The 17578-nt window shown below is 41.2% G+C and overlaps 2 protein-coding genes and 1 long non-coding RNA gene across 8 annotated transcripts; 1 reads left to right on the forward strand and 2 right to left on the reverse strand.

Moving 5' to 3' along the window:
- Positions 1-631: 631 nt before the first annotated feature.
- Positions 632-14263, reverse strand: NIPSNAP2 (nipsnap homolog 2). Its single transcript, XM_048966491.1, has 10 exons — positions 14155-14263; positions 11074-11213; positions 10950-10995; positions 8106-8200; positions 6036-6106; positions 5535-5675; positions 5048-5079; positions 3710-3804; positions 2592-2675; positions 632-1817 (listed from the first exon to the last, which is right to left on the reverse strand). The coding sequence occupies exons 1-10, from the start codon at positions 14238-14240 to the stop codon at positions 1753-1755; spliced, it is 855 nt and encodes a 284-aa protein (XP_048822448.1). The 5' UTR covers positions 14241-14263; the 3' UTR covers positions 632-1752.
- Positions 2613-12158, forward strand: LOC125702785 (uncharacterized). The gene is made up of 3 exons (XR_007380702.1): positions 2613-2706; positions 8109-8393; positions 12050-12158. It is a non-coding gene; the product is annotated as an uncharacterized LOC125702785 (long non-coding RNA).
- Positions 14264-15252: 989 nt separating the features above from the next.
- On the reverse strand, positions 15253-17562 carry MRPS17 (mitochondrial ribosomal protein S17). 6 transcript variants are annotated; one of them, XM_048966493.1, is made up of 4 exons: positions 17451-17545; positions 17035-17141; positions 16051-16197; positions 15253-15543 (listed from the first exon to the last, which is right to left on the reverse strand). In XM_048966493.1, the coding sequence occupies exons 3-4, from the start codon at positions 16171-16173 to the stop codon at positions 15253-15255; spliced, it is 414 nt and encodes a 137-aa protein (XP_048822450.1). In that variant the 5' UTR covers positions 16174-16197; positions 17035-17141; positions 17451-17545. The 6 variants fall into 6 exon arrangements, with proteins under 6 accessions (XP_048822450.1, XP_048822452.1, XP_048822453.1 ...); XM_048966495.1 differs by having other exon boundaries at positions 17035-17175; positions 17451-17541; XM_048966496.1 differs by having other exon boundaries at positions 17476-17500.
- Positions 17563-17578: the final 16 nt, after the last annotated feature.

A 17578-nucleotide genomic window follows, 5' to 3' on the forward strand; every position in this document is an offset into this window, starting at 1 on the left:
GAGGATGTTGGCAGAAATAACAAGGACTGCAAACTGATGGGGTTTTTTGTTTGTTTGTTTTTGTTTTGTTTTTTGTAGATAAAAGTAGCTCCAGAAGTCTGGAAAAGTCCCAAATGACAGCACTGATCACATAACTCAGCTGAAGTGGTGGCACATTAACCACACCAAGCTGAGTACTTTAAGCTAATACAGTAGAGAAGTTTACTCAGTAAAATCCCATAATCAGCTGACAACATATACAGAAAGCAAATATAAAACCAACATAATCAGATCAAATGTTGATTCTGTCCAAGAAGAAGGTAAGAGTGTGGTGTGTTTTATGTGAGAACAAGGAAGAAATTAGAACTGAAAAAGCATAACTTATGGAGAAAATGAAAAGAAGTATTTTGTATTTATCACCATAGCACTTAAAACATTTAAGAAAAGGGTGTATAATGGCAATATGGTAAATTAATTTTGGAGAAAGAGAGCCGAATACTGAGAAATGCTGTCCCTGAAAGTGATACTGGAAGTGACACCGACTCACTAAGCTGAAATGTGTTCTATGCAATTACTGAAACTGTTCATCAGAAACACTGCAAGATGAGAGAAAAGACAGATGGTGCAATATGTATATGGTGCCAGTAACATGTGAAAATTAAAAGGATTTTATTGACTGATGCTTTTCCTGATACTCACTGAAATGTACAAATTGACATTCAGTAACTGATTTGTACATTCTGTGTTACACTGATTCTTGCAGCCACTTTGAAGAGAGAACATTATTTTCACTTACAGGGTGTTCACATCATCGCAGACACTGAAAGTGTTGACATTTTCTAGTCTAAAAGTGAAACCAAAATAGAACTGGACATAATGGTACACTGCTCTGTGCCAATCCTATTGACTCAACATGCGTCAGTTTCACACATTAATTCTTGAGTACCCATTGTACAGTTAGTGAAACACCTGATCAAGCATATGTCTGAAGTCATGACTGCTTATTAAATAAAACCCCTTTTCCTAGATTTTTGAGTTATACCTAGAGATAAATGTATTCCACGGAAGTTGATTCTCTGCAGGATGTTCAGACAATCATGTCATGTCAGTATCTCTTTGAAAGCAGTGGGTCAGACTCTTTTTAAAAAGGCTCTAAATAATTTCACAAAATTAATTCCAGGTGTTGATATCTAGAAAAACACGTAGTTAGGTTTCAACAAGCTTCAACATCCTTGTGAAACAGAATGCCCTATTCTCTGTAAGCTATCATGTGAGAGATAATATTACCCTCAATTAGTAACCATCTATTCATAAATTTGGAGCTACTTTACTGATTTCAGCCCTGCTAGAAAGTTAGTTGAACTGCCTGAGGGTTTCAAAGCTCCTGATTGCAGAACTTCCCCATTTGTTTTTGCAATCTGCAGTCGTTATAAATGCTACACAAAGGCCACAGCAACTATAACACTCCATTCTATTGCTGTTGTGAACACTGGGCATTTTCTATCCAGGAGGAGATATTAAATACCGTACACCATATTTAACCTCAGGAGTTTCTTTACGTTAACCAACCTTTTAGCTACAGTCCTGTATTTCTTTTTTTCCTGGTACAATCCCAAGAGCAAAAGGTCATTAGGTTCTGAAGAAAAGAGGTCTCCTTTATAAGCTCAATACAGTACTTTTATATTTTTGACTATGATATACAATGTATACCATAAATTAATTAAGACAAATACTTGTCACTTTATCTATGTAGGCACAAATAAATCAATGACTTTACTGAAGTGGAGAAATCTTCAATGGTATCATGATTCTGGATTCCATTTCCTGAATAAGGGGCACTGGAAAAAAAGAAAGAAAAGAGAGAGGGTTTAATTTCACTAACAGAGATCATCAACAGTTCTGCATGCCCATTTCCAACAGATGCTACTGCCTTCAAATTACCCCCCAGCCTGTGCATGCCAAATCATCAGTAACCACCAATAGTTTCGTAACTGAAGCACAGTCATTTTGAGAAACCTGTGATTTTTTTCATGTAATCTGTCTGCTCCTTTGAAGCCAAAAGATATCTTACATTTTTTCTGGTATGTTTTCTGTGAAATAAAGCTCACAGGACTAAAATCTGACATTTTTAGCATACTTCTCTGAGTTCTGTAATGAAAGCTATCTTTGATCTGAGCGATCTCCAGGTATCAGTTCCAAAGTCTAATTTCCCATCTCAAAGGAATGCATTTACTAAGGCTCCAGTACTTAAGTGAAATATTAGAGGTAACAATTTAACATACAGATACATTTTACTGTTGGCTTCCTAGATTGCTGGACACAAGCATTTACATAAACCTGCTCCTCTCCTGTAGAGGCATTTGAAATGAAAATTTACTGTAAACAATAGAAATTTTTTTAGCAATTATGCAAGGCCTCCAAAGTTTGGACAATCAATTGCAAAACTCCCTTTACAGCTTAGTGAAATGTGCCTCCTTAGAGCAGCAAAACTGAAGACACACACATAATACAGAGACGCAAAACTTCTTATCATTGAACAACATAATGAAGAATAAGAATGATGGCCTGCAGAAAGGTCTGCCTCCAGCATTCCAAAGGAGTTAATATGTTACCTGTGTAATAGACTAGCTCATCCCAGCCAGGTTTGTGCCACGCAGCATTCCTTATATCTTCTCTGGTCTGGAGATCTTTGTAAGCTGGCAAGAGACAACAGCGAGCACAAAGCTTGTAAGTAACTCCTTTTCCTTCTACGTATGTACAGCTACCTTAAAAGTATTCTCATGTGTTATTAGAAGACTACAAATTGAGATGTTCTCCACAAAAAGGAAAACTCAAACCAGTGCAAATAGAAGGAACTGGGGAAGAGAGCAAAATTACTTTGCAAATGCTACACTATGTAAGTACTGCATGGTTGGAGTGTTTTGGGTGGTGGTGGGTAAACAGTCATCAGTGTTCTGTAAAGCATTCACCCCTGATCGTGAGCATTTCTGTAAAAAATGGCCAACAAACCAACCTGTGTACTGATGGTAGTTTTTAAATGCAATAAAGGCTATCAGGGGCAGCAAGAGGAAGCCTAAATTGGCAGGGAGAAATGTCTTAAAATAGATAAGGGAGATAACGCAACAGAGCTCTACATGGGTGGTGGGGATCACATTTCTAAAGCTGGAATACAATGTTCTCAATTGTCAAGATCTGAAGTTAATACTGCATGTTTTCTAAAATAAACATTAGACAATCAGTTTCTTCAAGGCAAAATAATCCTAGAGTAGAAGGAACCTAAGCATCAGTAGAAATTAACAAGTGGAGTAAGCCACAACGTTGTACTGCTATAATGTAAATCTCTGCTTGACTTCCCTTCCTTTAAGTGTGATATGTGTGAGGCTTCAAACTAAGCAGTAAAAATCTCACTTCAGCATAAACGGGGATGGAAAAAAGAGAGGGCAGGATCTGAGTTGTCATGCTTATATTATTGAAAGCAATCGAGTAGATAAGAAAAGCCCTTAAGAAGCTTGACAGAAACAAGACAAAACATAAAATGTTCAGTTCTGCTTGTTTCTCTCAAAAATAAAGTTGTCTATGCAAAAATACAGAAAATCAACACAGCTGATGTAAAAGAAAAAACTCGTTAAGGCATTCCTCCAACTTTTGTAACAACCTTGTCCTCTGGGCAAAGTCAACAGCCTGTTAGAGGCTGACTGAGAAAAAAGCCAGATAAAATAAACACATTTACCCCAAAGGTGATGAACCATATACAGCTGTCCAATCTGTGAGAAAAATCCTCCAACTGCTTCGTTGCTATCTTGTCGGAAACGAATTGCACGGGCCCTACAGAAGAGAGGAGGAGTCTTTAAGAACAACAGACCTGGTAGCAAATGAATGATAACTGAAGAGAAAGCAGATGTGAACAGAATCCCAAAAGTTAAACAGCATTTACTGTACACTTTCTCAATTCAAAATGAGGAAAAAAACCTAAGCCTGTTGATTTCTAGCACTAAGTAGTTAAAAGATGCCTACAGCTTGTCAGAACGTCTTAAAATTTGAGGCCTGTGGTTTCATCAGACTGTGCATTAATCAGTGTCTTCAAGATTAGATCCATTAAACTGATAACTACTTGTCCAGTATTCAGCTCTCAAACTAAAACCTTGTGCTTCTGTCACCTTGCCTTTGTCATGCCCATTCACCACAGATTTTCTGGTCACAGAATACAGTTTTTTTTCTCACGTGGATCTCTGTTTTGTGACAGTCCGTGATCTGTTGTGTGAACAAGATCAGTATCTTTTCAAATTATAAATCTGTTTCACCTTCTAAAACAGACTGGTACAATTGTAGACATGCCTATTATGTAAAAATTTGAAATTCAATTTCATGGCAAATTAATGTAATCAAATGAATTATACCAATGACTATGGCTAAACTAAAAATCCAAGTCCTCACCTCTGTCAAAATGATTGAAAATATTCCAAGTTAGTTAACTGCCCATCACAAGAACTGCACGAACTTACTGACTATAAACTGAAAGAAACTTACTGTTGAATAAGTCAGAATTAGAAGCATACACTCAAGAGGACACTGTCTCAAATGTTTTTAACCTACACGCTACAATACAAATGCGCTGCTCAATAGGTTTTCAAGAAGCAACTTAGCTTTCAAAGATTGAAAGAGTCAAGGCTTAGAATACCTGAAAGAAAAATAAGTCAACTTTTACTGGTGCTGAAGTTGTGGAAGAAGAACGTGCTCTTAAGAAGTTAAAAGCATCCTTCAACGAGCAGTGCTTTCTACTCAAAATAAATTATTTCTTATTTCTACTATATGATATCTAACTAAAAGGCTTACGTAAAAGAAAACCAAACCACTCAGCCCACAGCACTGTTTGCATAAAGAATTCCTTTTCCTTTCCTCAAAGGATAAACTGAGGGTCAAGGAACTATTTTACAAGTTGCCTGAGAACACAAGCAGACCATTAACTGGGTGCCTGAAATGCTTCAGTACCATTCTGTCACTTCCACTTCATAACTTTTAAACACACATCTCTCAAAGACAAAAACAAAAGTGCTAAGGCAGTACTTACCAGTAATTTCCCCACTCAATCATAGTTCCAGGCTACAAGAACAAAACAGACTGTTAAGATTGTAGCTTAAAGAGAACTGCAGTATTTTGATGGTACTCACAAAAAAAAACCCTGCAGTATTTTGATGGTACTCACATTTACATATGGGAAACACTAATAATGAAACCACTTCCTGTAAGTGATAAGCATATTATAATCATCTCTAATTACTCAATTTACTTACTATATTAGTTCTTAGTCATTTTCCAGAAGTTTCCCTCAAATTAAAACACAAGATTTCCAGCCCTTCACAGGAGACATTAGCATCTCGTTGGAGCCTGCCTTCATTTTGGACCCCACACTTTGAGAGCAACAGTGACTCAGCCATCAGCTTTGATAAGAACCAGGTTTTTAAGACAAGGCCTGTTTTCCATCCGCATCATATAAACACTCTTTGAACATTTTATGACATCATATAGCTTAAAAAATAAAAAACCCTGAAACTTACCCTAAGTTGATAGGATCTCAGTTCATAAATATTCGGCCCCTCTCTGGGAACAGGTTCATTCCAGAAGCTGAATTCCAACAGTAATTGGTTCTTGCGAGACAGAAGCATGTTGCCTCTTTCTTTGCGAAACTCTGTGAACTCCTTAAAAACAATGTGGTCATTGGCAAACTGTGTATTGTGTTTCAACAACAAAAAAACCCCACAGTGTGTCCCCTACAGTGGTTTCGATTTTTCAGTACTATACTGAGGTTTTGGACACTGAAATCCTTTAAACTGCAAAGGCATCCAAATTCCCCTGGCATCTCTGAAAACTTCAGCTTGCGTTTTAATACAGATCTGAGAATCAATAACATTAAGACTCAGTATTTCTGAATCTGGATCTCTTCTAATCTGCTTGCAATAAGCTTGCACAGAAGGTGATCAGTAAAAGCAGGTGTCCAACTGTTTTGCTCTATTCTACGTTCTTTTCTTTAACCACCTGTAGCAAAACCCAAGTTTTACCTTATTTTGGCGGAGTTTACTCATGACCTCATTGAGAGCTGGATAGCCTCCCTCATACCTCCATAGGTGAACTGAAACAGAAAAAGGAAGTATTTTCGTGGACGTTGTGAGCAAACAGCAAAACTCATGGAATATCACAGTACAAAATGCTTTTCATAGAGCAGAATTATACAATAACACAAGTCATGTAACAGGTTTAAACAAGATTTTCATTAAAGTACTGCACATTTGAACACTTTAACAGAATCATCTGCTTTTTGCAAAGTGTTCTTTCAAAAACTGCACAGTTTAATCTGAAGAGGAAGATTTCTAAGAGGAGGTTTTGTTGCCATGCTAGTAAAGCGTGATGACTTTACATGACTGTAATTCAAAATGAGATTCAATTGAAGGGGTTGACTTAATTCATAAAGATCTTTTAAAACTATTTCATGTAAGAGCAAGGGAGTAGTAGACTTTTTAGTTCAGCAAGTTACTCAAGCAAAAGAGCATAAAAAACTTTCAGCAGGATGCCAAAAAATGATGCAAGTGTTATTTTTGTGGTAAACATTAAATTAAAAAAGCATACCAGAATTTATCTAAATGGGCCACAATTGTTACATTTTTGTTAGGATTTTCCCCATTAAAACATCAAAATTTCAGAATAGGTATTTGCATTTGACAGTCTTTTCAAAGTATTCTCTCCTTATTGAGGCTCTAATAAATCCTAACTAAATCTATTTACAAGCACTTAATAAAGCAAGGCAACAATAATTCAACTCAGAGAGTCAGAAAAGCAATTTGCTCTCCTATCCAGAAGTCCTGAGCCTTTTCCAGCAGAGTGAACTCAAGACTAATGTATAAAGCACTTCGCCATGACAGCAGATTCATCCAGTACGCCTGCTTCTATTGCCTGCTCCCCAGGGCAAATTTGATATATCCAAACAGTATTAACACAGCCCCAGTACAAGTACTGAACAAGAAAAAAAACCCATAATCTGCTTTATTATACTGCCAGAACTGTTGCAATAACACTTTCAAGCCAAGCTATGGATGCAATTATAGATATAGTCTGTGTTAATACATTACAAAAACAATGAATGAGATTTGGCTAAGCATTCTCATTTCAATTATTGCCCACTTTCCCTTCAACTTATAAGAATTCTTTCGCAGATATTGTTTGGTTTATCTACAGTCATTTCCTCACATTTGTGCAGTGTCAATATTCCAATGTGCCGTGAATGCAGGAAAAATTACTGGGTGTACTGAAACACAGAACAGCTTGGGTTGGAAGATCATCTAGTTCCAACCACCCTGCTGTGCACAGGGCTTCTTGGATAACAAAGCAGTGACACTGACCCTAGCACAGCTCTATCCACAGAGCTTCTACCACAAAACAAGCATTGGCACACCACTCTGTTTTGGTTTCCCCCTCTTTCCTTTTCCCAGAGCCCAGGAAATTGTTCAGGTTTTCTTTCTGCACAAGTCTCTTTGCAGTTACCTCTGTAGCAGCTCTTCAGTGCTTTCTAGTTCAATGTATTTTCAATCTGCATTGTTAGGTGGTATCCTTATAAGAACATGAACAGAAAACCCCCAGTAAAGATTTAGATTATTGTGAGTTTACAATGCACTCCTTTTTTCAGATGGCATTATGATTTGCATTTCATTATCATATAGCGGTTGCAGTATGAAAGTCTGAGTAAAGCTTTTTATTTTTTTGGCTTATAAGCCAATGCAACTCTGTCTCTGAAAGCCTTTGGCTTAAGTATTCAGGAACACAATCCGTGCCTGCAAAATATTACAGGAGCAAATTTGACCAGGGTTTCTCCAATTGTTAATCTACCACCTGGAAAACAGGAAAGTATTAACGAGAGGACAAGCTTTAGGAATTAAAAGCTTCACTGTCAAACTCAACAAGACAAATAGCAAGCACTGCAAATGTTAATACGACTACTGATAACCGATGCACACACATCCTCACTGTATACGTTGCTAAAGGTTTACTATCAACAGAGATGATTTAAAGAGAAGAAACCTGCCAAGCACACGTTTCACTTGTATGGTTTTACATTCTGTTGTACTTCTATCTCCTACCAGCCTGATCTTGCTCTCCGTACCACGTGTTCCAAGTCCCCACCAGTGCACATGGGTAGTGTTTTTCTTCATGAATCTTTGGCAGCACCTCTTGACTTGAAAACAAGGAATACAGACACTATGTTGCATTTCCTTCAGGGAGGCTACAGTTGATATGTATAACAAATCACCACACGTTTATTATTATGGTACGAAAATTCACAAGCTCTACGTTTCAGAAGAGAAAGCTGAAATACAAGAATCTGCTTCGCGAGGGGAAAGATAGCTACAGCTCTATATAAAAATAAGGTGAGTGCTACTATTTCTTACTGCATGACAAATGCACAGCATGGTAGAACACTCTGGATGCAATGAATTACGTGGTAACACCTGGGTTATCCAACACATTAGGGAAACAAACATCAGGATGTCTCACAGGAAGCACAGCCTAGCTACACGGGTGATTTGCTTTAGGAAAACGTTTTCTTCATCAACACAATACACAACAGTAGAAAAGGACAGGCTTTCTTCTTTACCAGCAACAATGTTATTAATAAAAATTAATTAATTAAATTAATTAATAAAAACAAGTGTTTTGATTGATCAAATGAAGGCTGTGCTCAATACTATGCTGCCTTACTGCTTTCTCCAAGGCCTCAGAAAGCAGATCTAGTTTGAGGCAATTTATCAGTGAAGCACGTGATGAAACTGCCATGAAAACACGACTAACACCAAATTTCTGTTTGACTATTTCCAGTAATGGCAGTGCTTCTTCAAACTTTAAAAGGTGACTTACATTAACACTGGGAAATTAAGTTTTCCTGACAGCTAACTTGGTTAAGTCAGCTTTCACTGCATGAACACTGATGAATGTCTATTGGGCTGGTTGAACTTTGCCTTTTAATATTTTCCCCTGAATAATTACTACTCCTACCCTGCAGCCAACAGGCAGTATTTCTGCAAGGTATCAAATAATAGCAAGTAGGCTGGTCTTGTCCTGACACACAGTCAGAATATGCAAGTCTTCCTCTTGGTTCTACCACTGACTTTCTTGATGACCCACAACAAACTTCATCACCAATTTATATTTCAATATTTCTCATTACAGTGGAAATTATACAACAGAAAACTTTCCAGTGATGTTTGCAGTCACTATCAGTTTGGTTTTGCAGAGCATAACAAGATCCTAGAGAGGCAGCTTTAAGCAGGAACGTTAAATTATTACTACAGTAATCATTAAAGGTATTTTTCCAAAATATATTAAAAAAGACACGGTATGATGTCATTCACAGACTTGAAAACCATCTTTTTCCTTTTAAAAATAACTTACAACTTCTTCAGAAGGGGATCCTTACCCACAGTGATTCATGAAGTGTTCTCCTAATTGCCTTCGTTATGTTCCTCCTTTATGAACACATGCTCACTAATCTTTATAAGGAATTTGCTTGTTCATGCTTAATTTAGGGGGAGGAAGGAGGGAAGTTCAGAAGCGCCTTCATTTCTTAATTTCTGCCTTCTCAAGTTTCCTCCTTCCCTTCAATACTTCAACTATCCTTAGTTTGGAAAGAAGACATCTAACCCCACATACTTCATCTGGCTGCTATCAGCAGTTTCCTTCTTTGTTATCATTTCTTTCCTTGAGAATAAAAGCCTCTGCTTTCATGCTACATCTAGGTAGCTCACGAGATACACACAGAAGTGGTTTTCTGCCTCATATAATTGGATGTGTTTATATTAAGCTTTTAAACAGAAAGATGGCTGAATGCTAGTCATGCCTCTCTGTATTTTTTAGGTTAAAGTTTTAGGTTAAAGGTAAAAATACCTTCTGTCATAAAGTAACTGTACAATAAGGAAAACAGGTTTGGGTTATCTAGACCCATTTCAAAGCTTAATATGGCTAAGTTAGACAATGTTGGACAAAGAACTCCTAACAGAGTTGAGGACATAAATGAGGAGGTGTGAACTTCCTTACTCTCCAGCCCAACTCATGTCCCAGTCAATCCACCACTGCTAAAACCTGGTACCACTGTACTGAGAATGTTTTATTGCACTGACAATGTGGTCAAGGACAGTGGGAAACCCTGCTGTTTCCAAACATGGGAGCTCTACTATATTTCCAATTTATACATTCAGTATTGGTATCGTGTATGCAGGACAGGGCTAACACTTCTCTAATTTGGTTCTTGAATCAGTACATTTTAAATGTTACTCTTCATGCACTTTAGAAAGCTGTGACTTTCTGGATAACTAATGAGAGCACTGCTCTCTCTGGAGGTTATCATCCCAACACACAGATCCTATCCAAAGCCTGCTTAGCTCTTTAAAGTAGATCTCAGTAATGTAACTTTGTAGAAAGAAGACAGAGATGAACTGAGGAAGAATCAAATCCTGCATTTTCAAAATCTCCTCCAAACCATACTTTAACACTGGCATGCAGCTTTACTTACCAGTGATCTCTCCCTTTCCTTCCTCTATGAAGACAATAACACCTGCCAGCAAGTTCCTATGTGGCAGCTGGAGTTGGGGGGGGGCATACTAGCATGTAAGGATCTAATTGCTATTGTAAAGCTAAGGGTGAGAAGGAAGCTATTCCAACAAACTTCACCTGTGTTTGCACAAAAGGCATCACCCTGAACTGCAGATTAAGAAATGACACTTCCAAAAGGGAAAGTAAGGGGTGATCTGAGTCAAGTACCTTTTGCCATCTTTCTCCAAGAATAACAACATCTATTTACCATCATACCCTGAAAGCAAAAGCTGAATTCGTCCACCTCCCCTCAAATATTTATTGCATTTGCCAATTTCTAGAATGCTTATGGTCAAAACAACATGTCTAAGATGTGAAAACATAACATGCACACTTACCAAAGCTTGTTGTAGGCCTCTAGGCATTCTGGTTTTACATTGTGAACTGAAACAACAACAGTAGATGAGAAATGCAGGAATGGAACAGAGAAACAGTAACGTTAAACATAAGAATATCACTCACTCTGTAGTTTATACAGACTGCTGGTCTCTCTTTTGGCTAGAAGGTTGGAGTGAGCATCTTTCCTTGGATCGACTTTGCGAACAAATAGCGATTTTAACCAACTGTCTTCACGAGGTCTGCTAGCTGAAGATACCATCCCCCTACATATCAACAAGTACATTACACTGTCACTGAGCACGTCTTGAAAATGCCCATAATGCAGGGAAGACGGGCACGATCAAGTATAATACAAACAAAATTAGAACAGTTACATCCAACTCTGTTCCTCAGTCTTTCCACTGAGCCACTTGGCAGCAAGGTAAAGGCAGCTCTTTTCACAGTGGGAAAAATTACCTCCTCACAAACCATTTTATGTGATACAGAGCTGAACACTTAACCATGCACTCTCTACTCTCATTCTTTGTAAGCAAATGGGTAAGAAATGGGTAGGTGGCTGCTTTTGTTGTCTTTTTATATTCTTTCTAATGAAGCATATTTACCCAATGTCTGTCTTGATGTATACAGGAGTAAAAAAGAGCAAGAAGTGGCATAAGGAAAGATTTGTACAGCGTAAATAGGAAAGTACCATATGTTCCTATGTTTGCTTAAATACAGTTCTGGAAAGGAAAAGTTAAATGACACATCTATTGTATTTAACTGAATCTTTATGCCCCCAATCTTGAATGTTCTTTCTTCTTCCTCAAAAGAAGCACTTCCTTCACTTCACCCCTTTTTGATACAGAGTTTTTGCTGAAACACTGAACTATTTCTATGAAATACTAAGAAAGTGGCAGCACATTTTCTATCTCAGAAGCCAACTTTATACCCTGCACCACTATGAGATCCAGATGACAGGTTTCGATCTTCAGGTACAAATCTCTCTTCCAGTATCAAAACTTCCTGACAATTCCTCAAAGAAAAAAAAAATAGGAGAAGAAAATATCAACTTCTTTCGGTGGAAAAAAAATCTCAGAGAACACAGTTGTTTGTATTGCAGAAAAGCAATTCACACCAGCAGCACTCCTCAACAATCAGCATTCGAAAACTAATGAACTGGGATACCCTGTGGAAGCAGAACGGATGAACTGAAGTATTTTATAGCAGAGAAATAGTAAGTACCAAAACAACCACAGCCAAAACAATCTTCAATGCTAAGAAGTAATTGGTAAGTATTTTGTTTTATTTATTGAAGACGGTCCTTTATTTGACCTTAGAAAATCATACAAGCACATTCCTGCGCAGTCATTCCTGAGTACAAGCATTCAAAAGGGCATTCCATGATATAGCTGCTGCCAGAGGAGGCTGGTGCAGAAGAGGTTTCACTGATCTCAACTGAGGGAGGAGAGGGGCACAGCACAGCTGTTTTATACCTGCACCAGGTGCCACAGGAAGGTACCATGCCCCAGCTGAGGCCACGCTGGAGAGCCCACCCAATAAAGGCATGCTCCATACAATAAAGGCAGAGCTCCTGTACAGTAAGCACTGTTACTCACTGGACACAAAACTGGGCTCCTGGGGGTGGGACTCCATTTCAGCCCCGCAGTGCTTGTTCTTTCATCTACAGGGAGATCGGTGCAGTACTGACATATTCTCCTCCAATTACTAAATGCAATTAGCAAACTAACATTCAGAGCATTCTTCTGTGAGGAATAAGTACTTCAGATGTTTATGCAATCTTTTACTCAGGACTTGTAAAGTTCCTTGTCAACAATGACTAATAAATCACAACTAGCCATCTAAATGTTCACTTTACTTACAATAAAGAATGCTAACAGCTGAAATTGATTAAAACAGACACTCGGTGTGTCTCATCTGAGATGCTACAACCTTAATTTTCACCACCATTTCCCTGAGATACACTACTGGTGTCCATCTGGACACCTGCAAACCAAGATGCTCTGAGCTGACTGCCAGCTCACCTGCTTGGGCCACCTGTGCCCATGGTTGCCTTGAGAAGAGCCAGGGACTAAATGACAACTTGTTGTAAGCATCAAAACTAATCCATCACCCAAAAGATCCACTTTTAAATAACATGCTCCACAGCATGATAAAATCTGTTTGAAGTAAAACATTGGATCCAAATTACCTGAACACCGCTAATGAAATTACAAGTAAATGCACAGAATGAACATGTATGCACCATAGGGAATTACCATCACACTTCACAACTTTTTATTTTCTGGGAATAATGCTCATGAAAGAGTTTTCATGTAACCTTTTAAGGCACTGCTTAACTCTGCTAGCAAATGCTTATTCTACAAATGTTATCTAAAGGCTCAGATTTCTTGCTACAAAGATTGGCCTGTGACCACAAGAGGAGAACGAGTAGCTTGGTCGTGTTAAAATAACAGTGCTGCTGAGGACATTTCCATCTGCCTTAACTTCTGTGTTAGCATACAGTATAAACTGGGTAGAGCGGAAGGTATCAGGTCAAATATTTAGATTCTGTAGTAATCAATGTCTGCCTGGAAGAGAAAGAAAAACAACTCGTCTGTAACGGACAGTTTTTAACTTGCGCTCTATACAGACGTCAAAGCCGACAGAAGTTCAACCCGTGCACATCCAAAGCGTGCATCTGCTTCACAAAGCCGCCGGCAGCGCTGATCCCGCGGGCAGCGCCGCCCGTTCCAACCGTGAGGCAGCACCGCGCTCCGCCTCAGCCCGCAGCGCTCATTGACGACGCCCGCCGCGCACCGCGGGGCGGCGCCATGAAGCCCGGCCGCTGGGAGCGCTGAGCGCGGGCGGCCGCAGTGCGGGACGGCAGCCGGACCGGGGACGCACCGCCGCCCTGCCGACCGCGATTCCGATTCGCAATGGGGTGGACGCCCGCGATCCCCACCCCTGGGCGGACTCGGAGGCCGGCCTCGGTGCCCGTGACCTTGAGGGACGCCCCAGCGGCCGCGCTCCCCGCCCCGCGGAAGGCGGTGGGCCCGGCTCCGGCCCTTCAGCCGCGGCGCAAGAGGGGCGCCATTTCCAGGCGGGAGAGGGGATCTGCAATATGTTTGTGTGTGTCGGGGGGGGGATCCGCGAGTAAGGGGCCGCTCCCTCTCTCGCCTCCCTCAGCTGCCCTCGGCCGCCCGCGTCCTCCCACTCAGGGCTCACCTGAGGGCCAGGCCGCCGCCGGGCGGGATACGCGGCACGGCGCCCGCTCCCGCCGGGCTCCACCGCAGCAGCACTCGCGCCGCCATCTTGCTCCAGCCGCCTCCCTCCTGGGCCGGCGCTGTAGCGCCGCCGGCGGCCGAGGGGGGCGCAAACGGCGCGGGGGTCCTCCAGCCACGCCCCGGTGGCGGCCGCAGTACGCATGCGCGGAAGGCCGGCCCGGACCTCACCGCCCGCCGTGGCCTTGGGAATGAGGATGAAATCCCCCGAAGCGCCGGATTAGGCTGAAGGGTTTGCCTTCCCGTGCTGGGGATGGATTTGCACGCTGTATATCCACCTGAGTACGAGTCGGAGCACGGATTTCCTTCCACTTAGATACGGGCTTTAATCAGCCAGCTGTAATTACTGACTTACATATCAACCATTTCTACAAGCAGATCAACCACAGAGACCTACAGCCCAAACTCAGAGGCTGTATTCCTATCAGCTTTTATCTCCTGCTGTCAACTCACTGAGATTCATCTCTGCCAGACCTAAATACTCTTTGGACAGGCTACAGGAACTATGCTAAGCTACCCAAAGATAACATTCTCATTTTACTGCCATAATAAAGGCAAGTGGTTGAATTTCATCAGATCTTAGAAGTTAACACAGGAGTGGCAGGAGCAACTTACAGAGGAAATAAGGACACATGCAGGCAGCTCATTTTAAAGTTTCTACACTTCTTTTCAAAAGGTTTAATAGCATGTTAAGCCCACAAATCATAAAAGATCGCCTGAAATACAGAACAATCAGAACAACCCCAGTTGTATTGTCTCTCAGTACAAGAGTCATTCCAAGCAAGCAGCTGGCTTTGGAAAGTGTCAAGACTTTGGGCAGAACTACATGCAACAAAATGAAGCGTTAACATTTAACTCACATTTTCCATATTTTCATTTGAGGCACCAAGTTTTTCATCTGGAACATCTGTTCTTAGAAGCAACTATGCTTGCTACATATTTTGACTACAAATTTCATCAAAACATTTTAACATACAATTTCAGGGACCCAAACATCCCTGACAGAGATGAGCTGGAAAGCCCCCTTTAATTATTTTCTCCACTATTTGTCTGTTGAACAAACTTTAAGTTCCTGGAGTTTTTCACTTAGATAGGTGGTATCTGCCTCTGTCAGGTTTTCTGAATCTGATAGATTTTCAAGAAACCTGGTTCCTGCACAGGGCTTTCCTGTGATCGGATCTATGACATTTCCAACCTTGAAAACAATTTCAGCCAGTTCGTGTTTCACGTGCTTGCTCCTCCGCTCAGGCAAAGCTTTAAGAAGAACAATGTCACCAACAACACACTGCTGCAATGGATCATGGGCAAAATAGGTTTTCCTCTTGTTAAAGAACTGCGGAAGGAAAAAAAGGAAACTTTGGCATTAGGATTCCGAACAAAGCAAACTTTTACACCACCTATTTGTTCCAGTTTCCTCCACATAAACGGAGAAAATACTAATTGTTCCCTGTTTGAAAAGCATCTACAAGTAAAAATGCTCTTATGGCACATCAACATATAGATTCAAACACTAAGCATGCTTACAATTACGTATGCAGAAGAATGCCTGCAGAATCTATTGGAAAACTGACTAATTAAACATTAGTGTGAGCCCACAAATCTTACTTTTCCAACTCAGAAGTGCATTGACAAAGCACTTCAAAGAAACATTTAGCAGACAACGTGTATAGGAAGCATCCTGACAAAACACACTGCTTGTCATCCTCTGTACTCATCCTCGCAGCCAAATCACTGCACAAGTCCCTTGAAGAGTTATCAACAACTGTATGGGTCAAATTAATAAAACATTCCTCTGCACAGTACAAAAGTTATCTGACAAGATAAGATAACCAGCTTTTACCTTTAGTAAGTAAGGATCTAGTACAAGCCTTGTCACTCTCACTTTGGCAGTTTTCTGCATTTTGGTTCCTATGACTTTCCCTACTATCCATTTTGCATGGACAGCTCCACGTGGTACAGACATTGTTTAGTTATGGTCATCCAGTGCCTGGCAACAAGCAAGCAGACATGTTATTTTAACACAAAAATAACCAGTTTTTGATCAACAGGAAAATTGTGATTTTAGTTCTAGACTGACAGCTTAATTAGATTTTGTGGGAAAAACAGGGCAGATACAAGCAGTTCAAAACACTTTGTGGTACTCCCTCAGTCTTGTATTACATCATCAGAAGATGAATACATGCCCAAATTTACAGGGAGGTATTTCAGGATGGCAGTAATGCTGGAAGTAAACTTTTAGGATGAGACCTTATCCCATAGGGTCAAAAAACTCCTCTGAATAACTCTATTTCATACATGAGAGAAAAATGTGTACCCACTGAAATTAGTATGACTTCATACTCCAGCAGCTCACCTTGCTGGAATAGTCCGAGCGTATTCTGACCGGAGCTAACCCAAACACAGGAGCCTATAAATGCAGCTCACAAAGTCACTTACTTGGGTATACCACATGATTACTAGCCAAGTATGGAACCTACAGTAATACAGTTCTCAAAGCAAAAGGCATCATGCTGCGGGTGCTGCCTTACCTACAGCAAGCACGATTAGCTATTTGAACTCATTTCTGCAAGCCACTGCACTTCCCAAACCTATTAGTTCTGCTTAAACAGGGCGTGCTTTCTGTATCACCCAACTGAGAGTCACAGGAAAAGCTGATGGTGAACATCAAGATGCTTGGGTCTATATGAGAATTGCTGAATGCTCAGCTCCTTTTTCCACCTATGCACTGCTAAGCACTACCAACACCTGCTGAACCTTCCTTTTTAACACTACGCTCGCTCAGATATGCAAACCATTAAAAACAAAAGAATAAAGGAGCACATACACAGCACGAAACGCCTCACGCAGCACAGCACGGGGCTGCTTTTACCATCCTCCACTCGGCTGTACGGCCCAGGGGCCCGGAGAAGAGAAGCGTGAGGAGTCCTCCACCTGCAGAACAGGGCTAACTACCAGCACGCGGCCGCTGGGCGGGGAGAGGCAAGCAAGAAAACAAGCATCTCTCACACGCACAGCTGGGCTGCGAGGAGAACGGGAGGCAGCGCCGCAGAGAGGAGGAAACGGACGCAGAGACGGCCCTAGGGCCCCTCAGCCCTCCACAGGCCTGTCCGCCAGGCCCAGCCTCTCGTTCCCCGCTCACCGGTTAGCTCTGAACGCCCCACGCCCCGCCCGAGGCCCCCCACAACCGCCCGTCCAGCCCAGGCCCACTCTCAGCCCGCCGCCCCCCGGCCCACTCGCTACCAGAGCCTTCGCGGCGCCGCCTCACCGGCCTTAAGAGAGCGGAGCCGGAAGGGGCGGGGCCTCGGCCGGAAAGGCCGCGCGGCGGGGGGCGGAGCGTCCCGGGGAGGAGTGGAAAGCGCAGGCGGTCC

Source organism: Lagopus muta, chromosome 20 (assembly GCF_023343835.1).
Source record: "Lagopus muta isolate bLagMut1 chromosome 20, bLagMut1 primary, whole genome shotgun sequence".
Lineage (NCBI taxonomy): Eukaryota > Metazoa > Chordata > Aves > Galliformes > Phasianidae > Lagopus > Lagopus muta.

What these genes read in the sequence shown, in the direction of transcription:
- NIPSNAP2 (XM_048966491.1), bottom strand. Translation starts at nt 14,240, where the DNA reads ATGGCGGCGCGAGTGCTGCTGCGGTGGAGCCCGGCGGGAGCGGGCGCC. An exon ending in TGAGATCCTATCAACTTAGG is followed by an intron (nt 5,080 to 5,534) that starts GTAAGTTTCAGG and finishes TTGTTCTTGTAG; the next exon opens with CCTGGAACTATGATTGAGTG. An exon ending in TGAGCTAGTCTATTACACAG is followed by an intron (nt 1,818 to 2,591) that starts GTAACATATTAA and finishes CTTTTTTTCCAG; the next exon opens with TGCCCCTTATTCAGGAAATG.
- MRPS17 (XM_048966497.1), bottom strand. Translation starts at nt 16,173, where the DNA reads ATGTCTGTACCACGTGGAGCTGTCCATGCAAAATGGATAGTAGGGAAA. An exon ending in TAGATCCTTACTTACTAAAG is followed by an intron (nt 15,544 to 16,050) that starts GTAAAAGCTGGT and finishes TTCCTTCCGCAG; the next exon opens with TTCTTTAACAAGAGGAAAAC.